This window comes from Euphorbia lathyris, chromosome 2, assembly GCF_963576675.1.
Source record: "Euphorbia lathyris chromosome 2, ddEupLath1.1, whole genome shotgun sequence".
In the NCBI taxonomy this organism is placed as follows: Eukaryota; Viridiplantae; Streptophyta; class Magnoliopsida; order Malpighiales; family Euphorbiaceae; genus Euphorbia; species Euphorbia lathyris.
In genome coordinates, this window is record NC_088911.1 from 51,996,962 (window position 1) to 52,007,363 (window position 10,402).

The following is a 10,402-nucleotide window of genomic DNA, read 5'->3' on the forward strand; positions in this document are numbered from 1 at the left end:
GGTACCTAATTTGGTTGATTTTGGTATAAACTCTTTTATAGTCCCTGGAATGGAGGACTTGAAAGTTGATGATTTGTTGCTTGAGAATGGTAGAGGGTGGGACATGGATAGACTACATGGGTGTTTTAGTGAAGAAGAGGTGTGTGCCATCAGTGATATTATATTACCATTCAACGTTGGGGGGATAGGAGAATCTGGCACTAGTAAAAAAATGGGTGTTATAATGTCCGTTCAGGCTACCTCACGGGTATAGGAGTTGAAGAGGGGAGTAGGGAACAGGAAGGATGGGGGAGACTTTGGAACTTGGCAATTCCTCTAAAATTGAAACACTTTATATGGTGTATCTGTTCGGGATGTCTACCAACTCGAGCTCGATTGGCCCAGAGAAGAGTCCCCGTCTCTATTGAATGCCCAGTGTGTATTGAACATAATGAAACGGATAACCATTTATTTGTTGATTGTTGCTTTGCAGGTGATATTTGGCAAATAGCTGGAATACCAGTGCCACAAGTGTTTGGTTCGAACCTTGCTGATTGGCTATTACATGTGCTTTGTGGTCTTAACCAGGAGATCATAACCCGGATTTGCTGTGCCTTGAAGACGATTTGGGACCACAGAAATAGGGTGTTGTGGCACATGACTTGGTGGCCAGTTGAAACTAGCTGGCGGTTAGCGGTGGACGAGGTATAGGAGTGGAGAGCCTACCAACAAGGGCCATTATCAAGAGCAGGCAAGCAAACAAACCAACAAACCAGTGATGTTCCTGACACACGGTAGCTGAACCAACGTCCTCGACAGCATGTTGATCATGTCCCAGAAATTTCGATGAACATGCCCACGTCACGAACAATGGCGCTTCAGAATTGGAAGCCGCTGGAACTGGGCTCAGTCAAATGCAACATTGACGATGCCTTATTCAAAGAGATCAAGAGGAGTGGGATAGGCGCGGTAATTAGGGATGATGAGGGTGAGTTCCTTTTCTGCAGCAGCAATTTCATTCCAGGTATAAAAGAGCCACGAGTTATTGAGGTGCTCGCATTACGCACGAGCCTTATTTGGCTAGCTTCTATGAGGTACATGAATGTGGAATTTGAATCTAATGCTAAGCTAGTTGTCGAAGCGATTCGTTCATGCAAATAAGATATCTCAGAATTTGGATCGCTTGTTCAAGATTGTCAAGCTATTTTGTGATCCAATCCTTATTTTAAATTATCTTTTATTCCTCGTTTAGCGAATAGGGCTGCACGTCTGGTAGCTAGGCAAGCCTGTTCCAATGCTAGCGATTTTTTATCAACTATAGTGGTTGATTGGCTGTCAAACGTTATTATTGAGGATGCCAATTCCATTTATATATGAAATTTATTTCCAGGTTCAAAAAAAAAACAAATTATTGGAGAGGTTGTAACGTAAAATTAGTTTCAACAAACTTTTTCGGTTTCAACCAAATAATTACGGTTTGAGTCCTAATTATTTTTTTGATTCAAACAAAGATATGATATTAAATAGGGATAAGGTATCAAAATACCCCTAAGGTTTTTGGGGAAGTACCAATTTAGGTTCAACGTTCAAAATAGTACCAATATAGGCTTAACGTTTACAACAAAATATCAATTTAGGGTTAACGTTTACAATATAGCATCAATTTAGGTTCCACGTACAAAATAACACCAATATAGGCTTAACGTTTATAAAATAATACGAATTTAAGCTTAACGTTTACAAAATATATACAATTTAAGCTAAACGTCATAATTAAATTAATCATATTATATTCTTTCCCTTTCCCTATTAGCTTTATATGTTATCTTCTTATTTAGTTTTACATTCTTATTTATTATAATACTAGTGTTCGAAATATTGTGGATATTCAATTACTTTTAGTTTGCATATATTACATGAGCAATCAAATTTACTAGTCATGAAATTATTGATGAAAAAAAATATAAAACCTTAATGGACAAGAATACTAATTAATTGTATTATAATAAATAAGAATATAAATAAAAAGATAACATATAAAGTTGAGTTAATATACATATTTGCCCTTGTGTTTTTTCGGAAAAACAGATTTGCCCTTAAATCAAATAAACCCACAAAACTATCCCTGAATATTTCACAAACCTACAATTATACCCTAATCTAACAGAGCTGTTAAACGGCGTTCACATCAAACATGCTTGTCTCCAGAAAAACTTCAGAAAAGAACAATCAATCACAAATAGAAAAAAATATGCACATTCAATTTTGATTAAAAGCAAGTTAGAAGAACAGATTGGTCAAAATTCATTTTCATAAAAGCTCAATCAACCTAATAAAACCGCGTCTAAACCTCCTAATTAATCCAAAAGCAATAGCAATAGAAAACAATAAGAAACCAAATGAATTTTGATTGTCGCCATCCAATTTTTTTGGAGACAAGAAGGTTTGAGGTCATCGCCGTTTAGCAGCTCTGTTAGATTATGGTATAATTGCAGGTTTATGGAAAATTCAGGGATAATTTTGTGGGTTTATTTGATTTAAGGGCAAATCTGTTTTTCTGCGAAAACACAGGGACAAATATGTGTATTAACCCTATAAAGTTAAAAGGAAAAAAAAATATAATATGGTTAATTTAATTGTGATATTTAACTTAAATTGGATATATTTTGTAAATGTTAAGCTTAAATTCGTATTATTTTATAAACGTTAAGCCTATATTGGTGCTATTTTGTACGTGAGGCCTAAATTGATTTTATATTGTAAACGTTGAGCCTAAATTGATATTATGCTGTAAACGTTAAGTCTATATTGGTGCTATTTTGAACCTTGAGCTTAAATTGGTACTTTTCCAAAAATCTTAGACCTATTTTGGTACCTTATCCCTATTAAATATACACCATTTATCCATTGTCCAAAAATCTTGATTTGTCCTTAAACTTTCAAAGTGTCCCGATAGCGTCCTCAACTTGCATAAAATGTTCAGTTAGCCTCCTGAACTTGCGTAAAATATAATCAATTGATCATTCAGTTACAAAAAAGTAAATTAAATGTGGAAAACATATTCCACGCATCTTAGAATGTTATTACATAATTCAAAAATATATTAAAAATGAAGTTATTACTTGCTGAATTATAAAATTTGTCTTCTCTAATATTAGAATCGTATACCCCGATTTTGGTCATTTTACTTTTTTTTTAAAACTCATGCAATACATATTCCGAATTTAACTTACTTTTTTTACAATCGAGTGATCAATTGATTACATTTCGCGCAAGTTCAAAGAGCTAACTAAACATTTTATGCAAGTTAAAAGAGTTATCAGAACATTTTGAAAGTTCAGGGGCCAATCAAGTTTTTTGAACAAGTTGAGGGAAACAAATGATATATTAAGCCATAAATAACCCTTTCAGTCACAAAAAAGTTATACAGTAGAACCTCTATATAGGAATACTCTATATTAGAATAACCTCCCAATTGTTATACAAAAGTTTGGTCCCAAGTGCTGAGAGTCTTTGTTATACCAACCTCTATATAGGAATAACCTCCCAATTGTTATACAAATAGTCCGGTCCCAAGTGTATTCCTATATAAAGGTTTTACTGTAGTTTCAGTCACTATTATTAATTAATAAAAAAATTATCCAACTAAATTTTAAAAAACTAAAAAACTATTCCATTTCAGTAGGATGTTAACTTAAGAGTAGGTTATGTTTATTTTGTTTTAACAAAGTAAGTTCTACTTTATTTTTACTATTATTGAATGAACTTACTTTATTACAGTCTACTATCATCTAACGGTGAAAACAAAGTAAACTTTACTTTGTTAAAAACAAATTAACCATATTTGTTGCTTACAAAAGCTTAAAAAAATAGTAAAAGTCATGTATAATGCTCTTACAAATCATGATTAAGGGTTAAGACACGCGTCTCGTTTCTTCGGCGATTTGTACACTCAGTCACTCATTTCTTTGGCGCGCTCTCCCATATTCGTTTTACAGTTTCTACTTCCTATATACTACAAACCCTTCATCATCTTCCCTCGTCCTCCCAAACTTCTTAATTTCTTCTCTAATGGCCTACGCTTTAGGTATTTTCTGAATGGCCTCCTCTACTTTGTTTATCGTGCATACATTACTGAACGAAAGAGGCAAACGAATGGTTAAATTCTTCAAAAGAAATTCTCTATTTCTTTTTAGAAGTTTATATGTGACTAAATTGAGAAATCCAGCATTCTTTCTTTCTTTCCCTGATTATTTTAGATTCTTTCTTTCGAAAATCTCTTTTTCATTTGTTATATGCAGGTATTGATGAAATCTGTCAGATTCGGTTACTTAAGGCGGCTCGTTTTGGAAACCTCGATTGTCTTAAGAGTGAGTATCGATCACTTTTTTTTTTTCTTAATCTTTATTTCAATTGTTGTTGGATGTTGATTTTGTTTTCTTGAAGAAAAAAGATATATGGTTATCAGTTTCTTTTATGTTGATCGTTTATGTATTTGTGCGGTGGATATTAAGCTAAGGATCAATGAAATTGTTGGAGCAGGGCTTGCGGATGTACTTGACTCGGGAGACGGTTTACGGCAAACGCTGGAGAGCATTGAGGATAAAGATGGTCGCACTGCTTTTCATCATGCTGCAATCGGCGGAAACACTCGTGTATGCAGATATCTTCTCGAGGAAGTAAAGGTCGATCATATCAATTTGAGAGATGAAGCACTAGGTATGAAATGTGCTATTCAGTAACGTTTTCTTTATTTGCATTTGAAATTACATCGTCTTCAACTGTGGTACCTTAATTTGTGTTAGTATATATGTACAAAAGTCAATTTTTACGCGTCTATTGATGAACTTAATTTGTTTTTATGTGTTTTTTTTATGATTGATGAAACTAATTGAGGCTTTGTTAGTATGTTAGCCAATTCGCGCATTAAATACTTTTAAGATGTTATTAATTTGGTATTCTCTTCAATTTATTTATTCTATGTGAAATTTTGTGATACAAGTCAACAAATATTTTGGCTAATTTGAACTTTTTTTTGTGAATGGAATGTTGAGTTAATATGTCCTTGCATAGAGCTAACTAGGTTGAAAAATTTCATGATGTAACGAAGGAATTTTATTTTTCGTGCATATTTGGAGGTCCAAAAAATACTTGCTTTTAAGGAGGGGCTTGAAATTATATATTACTTCAAATTCCTCTTGTTTATAGTGTCTGGTGAACAACAATATATACTGATTATGAAATTTCATTTGATCTGTTTTAGCAATGTTTCTATATAGGTGAAACTCCTTTGCATCAAGCAATTATGGCAGGTCACTACAACCTTGCTGTTTATTTTCTTGAAAAGGGTGCAAAGCCAAATGTTGCAAACGATGTTGGCGATACTCCTCTTCATTATGCTGTAATGAAAGGTCTATATTGTTAAGTTGCCTGCAAATTTGAGATGTTTTGTATTCAGAATAATCCGGATAATGCTGGATAGCAATTTTTTGCTTGATCTATTATTTTGGTCAAGCTATTAGACTTTTTAGTCAAGCTGCTTTTTACTGCCTGCACATTTGAGAGTTGACTAATTATATCATAGTCTGTAGTTAAGGATTTGGAGGACAAAGTTTACCTCAAATTGTAATTATAGAACTTGACTATAACTGGCCCTCACAAATACCTACGCATATAAGGGCGGCCCGGTGCACTAAGCGGGTCCGGGGAGGGGTCCCACCACAAGGGTGTATTGGGGGCAAGCCTTCCCCTGCCAATTTTTTGGCAAGAGGCCGCTCTTAAGACTCGAACCCGTAACCTCTCGGTCACACGACAACAACGTTTACCGTTGTGCCAAGGCTCGCCCTCAAATACCTACGCATATACTTGGACTTATTTAATGTTGGATTCAAGTGATTAAATAGAGTGACTAATTTTGATGTAAATGTAGGTAAAACCGATATATTTTACACACCTCTATTGCCATTTAAGAAAAAGCAATTTTGTTAAAGAATATGTTTCAATATATTGCAACGCTTTATTGGTCTACAGCTGGGCGAGCTTCCCTACTTTTTTTTTCTTTCTCTTAACGCTTTTTATTATCCCCCTGTACATAAATATTTTCACTTTTTCCACAGTTTATTCAATGATCTCGATGCACATACCTTGATATGGTTGGCTATTGAACTTACTAAGAACACATGTCTGTTTACGTATTGCAGGATATGAGAAACTCTTACACCTGTTGATTTCTAAAGGTGCAGAAGTTGATGCAAAATCTGATTCTAGCACATCATTGGTTTGGGCAGCATCTTTTGGTAATGTAAAGGCTATGAAGATATTGCTGGACAACAATGCTAATGTAAGTGAGAGAGCTCTTTTTTTTATGAGGTTTTATGCTGGAAATAATCTATTTTAATATCTCAGGCAATCACGTAAGAATATTGTCAAGCTTTTACCTCTAATTATTCATTCTATTTATAATCATATAAAAATGTGATACGTATCAATTTTACATTTCCTGTTTTTGTTATGGCATCTATGTTACATGCGTGACTGGGATATTTCTCTTCTCCAAAAGTTATTGGTGTTATTACATTGCTTAATTATCCCAAGATCTAACATATTTTCTTTATATTGTTCTTGAAATTGTTATATAGTATGTAGCCTGCTTAAATTGTGTTTTTTTTTTTTTTTTTTTTTTTGAAGCCAAACATGATTCACCTTCCAGCACCTTCTCCTCTGATAGAATCTATTTTATCTGGTTCATTTGAATGTGTGAAGTTGCTACTCCAGGTTAGATGTTTTCTTCTCCCTTGAAATATAACATGTGGGCTTATCTTTTTCATGTCTCGTTAATAGTTGGTAGAAAGTATGTTAGGTTTTCTTGTATTTTAAAGTATGTAGCAGAACTACGAGAATTAGTTATTATTTTGACTGTTGAAGTGGATAACAAGTGCATCATGTCTTCCAGTGCTCAAATTTATTGAGTTTTCTCAATGGTATTCTGATATCCACTTGATGTTGTATCAAATGTTAAGGCTGGTGCTGATCCAAACATGGTATGTGGCGGAGTGAGACCCCTACATGTTGCAGTGTCCGAAGGAGCTGATACGGAAATTATAAAATGTTTGTTGGATGCGAATGCAAATCCAAATGCTGTTAATAATGTGAGGGGCTCTTTGTATTGCATTGTACGCTTGTATTTTTTTTTTTTAAACAGCTGTCTCAAGGCTTTATGACTTGTGGTGATTTTTTTTTTCTCAAATGACTTCAATGAGCAACATTTCGTACAAGAAAAGTATTTTTATAACAGAATTATTAAAGTGATGAGCATTGAAAAATCAAATGCATTATTCATTGTGGCAAAGATGACAGCAGACTATAACTTCATATTGAGTTCTTACTGCAAGTCATCACTACCTCTGTTTGATAATATCTTTGGATTAGTAATGTTTGTTAACCATTCTAGGTTAATAGTGGTAGAGTTACATGCAAGTTTAAGTTCAATGGTGATGAAATTGGCCCTCTTTTATGAAGGAAAAAAACAATCAACATTCCCATATTTTTTCTTCAAGCTTAACATGTTGTTAATCTCACAGTGTGGTTTAAAACCAATTGAACTGGCTGCACTGAAAGTCTATGATGACGTTGTTATGATGCTCTTACCACTTACCTCTCCTTTTTCTGACTGGAGCTATGATGGAATAAGGAATTATCTCCTTTCTGACGAACCTCTGAAACAGGTGAACACTATGTCACCTTTGTACCTGCATTTTTTTATAATTTGCTTTTGCCATTGTTCATTTTATATAGGTTTATTTATTGTAAATTACTGCTTTTTTTTTTAAGAATGGACTTCTTATTTCAAGATTTAATACAACAACAACAACAACAAAGCCTTAGTCCCGAAATGATTCAAGATTTAATATACTTGTATATTCTACAGCGGGAAAAGAACAGAAATGAGGCATTCCTACAGTTGAAATCGAAGGGAGAAGATGAATTTAAGAGACAGGAATATATTAAAGCTATTTACTGGTATAGTGAGGTAAATGTGCCATGTTTATTTTGGTAGCTTCTTTAGAAGAGCATTTTTGTTTGTGGAGCTCATGTCTATGTTTAATTAGTTGATCATAATTGTACTTTGCATGTCTATTGCCACTACTTATTAATTAGCATGACTTTGTTTATGTGCTCCTTTGGCTAGGTTTTACTTTTTAACTTTTATGTATATTCTTTTTATTTTCATGTTTTGTGGAGTTGGTTTACTTTGTTTTATGTATTTGCAGTGCTTCTTTATAAAAATGGATGCTACCATCATGTCAAATCTAAGTTTTTGTTGGGCGCGCTTGAACAATGGCGATAAGGCTTTGGATAGTGCTCAGACTTGCGTTGCTCTACGGCCTGATTGGCCAAAAGCACATTACAGGGAAGGTGTAGCATGGAATTTACTGGAAGTATGTTGCCTCTGATAGATGTGATATCTGAAGTCTTGTATCAAACGTAATATGTTATTGTCATTAATAAAAAAAAAAAAAAAGGGCGGCCCGGTCGCATTACGCGTCCCCGCTGAGCGAGGGTCCGGGGAGGGGTCCCACCACAAGGGTGTATTGGGGGCAAGCCTTCCTCTTGCCAATTTAATTGGCAAGAGGCCGCTCCTAAGACTCGAACCCGTGACCTCTGGTCACACGACAACAACGTTTTACCGTTGCGCCAAGGCTCGCCCTCGTTATTGTCATTAATAATCTTAAATATTTCATTTCAGCAATTTAACCTGGCTGCAGCATCATTTATGCGTGGTTTAAAGTTGGATCCTCAGAACAAGGAACTTCGTGCTGCGTACCGGTAATGCTTAGTATTTTATTTTTCGGGATTCTTGCAAGTAATTTGATTGTGCTTGGGTGCAGTTTTAGCTCAATTATATTCTATGCTTTACTGTATAAGTAGGTGTAGTGTAGTAGGATTTTTGGCTATAATACAACATTAAATATTCCTTGAGTGTTGTAATGGTTTATATAACCTTAAGATGCAAAGTAATTTTGATTTAATATCTCATGGCAATTGAGAGTAGGAAATTGATTAGTAAGCATACAATTATGACTGATTTTGTGAACTAATCTTCTATTTTTCTATTTGATTGGTAATCTGTAGTGAAGCGCTGGTAAGCATGTACGAACAGGCACATGATGACATGAATGACTTGGCTCTTTGATCAGGCCGGGCGTACAAATTTTTGGAGTAACTTTTTGAATATGTTTGTCTGCTTGTATAACGACATACTTTTGTGGGAACTGTCTTCACTAGAAGATTTAAATGTTTGTTGAGCTTGCTCGACTCGTTGCTCAAGTTTGAACTTGAAGTGGAAATATCTGCATATGCTGTAAATAGCTTTTGATGCAACTCTAGCTTTTGGATTTTTGCATCTGTTTGTTTTGTTACAGATGCATGAGAAGTTTGTCAATTACCATGAGTTTTATAGTTTGCAGTTAATTAATTAGCCATTTGATTTGGGGGAGTGGACATTTTAACTTACATCTGTTTTTTATTTTTTTTTTAACACTGTATATTTTTATAATAGTATTTTTTTGTATGGTTTCTTTTTCACTATTCTATTTATTTCATTTTTCAGAGATAGTATCATCATACTAGTTTAGAATATATATTTAAAGGTTAGTTACATGATTATTATAAATAAATTAAATATTTACAAGTTTCTAATATTCAAAAATAAATTTCAATTATGTCAGAATGTAAAAAACTGTCAGATTTTTTTTTTTTGAAAATCATTAATTTTGACAAAATTAAAAATAAAAATATGAGATTTTGATATATTTATAAAAAAAACCATGAAATTATAAGATATAAATGTATCAATTAATTAAGTGTAAAATAAAATTCAAACTTGTTTTATAATGTAATTTCTTCTATATTTAATTCATCATCATTTAAATAAATTAATAATTTTTTTACTTCATATTTTTACTGAGCTATAAATTTGGTCTAAAAACCCAATTGTCCTCGAACTTTATCCTCTAAACTTATTTAATTGGATAGGATTAACTTTCTATTTCTATGAGCAGCAGGGCGTATATAGGACCAGAGAGAGTTTCACGATCTTTGTCTATACAAAATTTAAGACTGTGGTGGTTCCGGTTCTCTGTCTTCAAGAAATTTTGATGGGGTGCTGAATTAGCACCTGCAAAATCGGTCCGGGCCCTGTTAGATCCTCTCTAAATTCAAAATTCTATTTTTTTTTACCTGTTATGCCTTCTCTAAATCTAAAATTATATATAAAAAAAAATTGGTCTGTTAGGCCATCTCTAAATACAAAATTCTAATCTTTTGGTCCGTTAGGCCCTCCCTTAAATCCAAATTTCTAAATTTTTGGCCTATTAGGTCTCCCTAAATCCGATTTTTTCTATTAGACACAAAAAGAATTCAT

At 33.6% G+C, this 10,402-nt stretch overlaps 1 protein-coding gene across 4 annotated transcripts; it reads left to right on the plus strand.

Annotated features, from left to right (window-relative positions):
* Positions 1-3,904: 3,904 nt before the first annotated feature.
* LOC136220436 (uncharacterized) lies at positions 3,905-9,556 on the plus strand. 4 transcript variants are annotated; one of them, XM_066008253.1, is made up of 12 exons: positions 3,906-4,066; positions 4,281-4,349; positions 4,522-4,698; positions 5,259-5,390; positions 6,180-6,319; positions 6,667-6,753; positions 6,999-7,127; positions 7,560-7,703; positions 7,907-8,008; positions 8,250-8,417; positions 8,726-8,805; positions 9,112-9,556. In XM_066008253.1, exons 1-12 carry the CDS (start codon positions 4,051-4,053, stop codon positions 9,170-9,172), a joined length of 1,305 nt encoding a protein of 434 aa, XP_065864325.1. In that variant the 5' UTR covers positions 3,906-4,050; the 3' UTR covers positions 9,173-9,556. The 4 variants fall into 4 exon arrangements, with proteins under 4 accessions (XP_065864327.1, XP_065864326.1, XP_065864325.1 ...); XM_066008255.1 differs by lacking the exon at positions 6,999-7,127 and having other exon boundaries at positions 3,905-4,066; XM_066008254.1 differs by lacking the exon at positions 9,112-9,556 and having other exon boundaries at positions 3,905-4,066; positions 8,250-8,463; positions 8,726-8,798.
* Positions 9,557-10,402: the final 846 nt, after the last annotated feature.

Excerpts from the sequence above, each read along its gene's own strand:
- LOC136220436 (XM_066008253.1), top strand. Across the intron at positions 4,350-4,521 it reads AAACCTCGATTGTCTTAAGA|GGCTTGCGGATGTACTTGAC; the intron begins GTGAGTATCGAT and ends TTGTTGGAGCAG. Across the intron at positions 8,009-8,249 it reads CTATTTACTGGTATAGTGAG|TGCTTCTTTATAAAAATGGA; the intron begins GTAAATGTGCCA and ends ATGTATTTGCAG.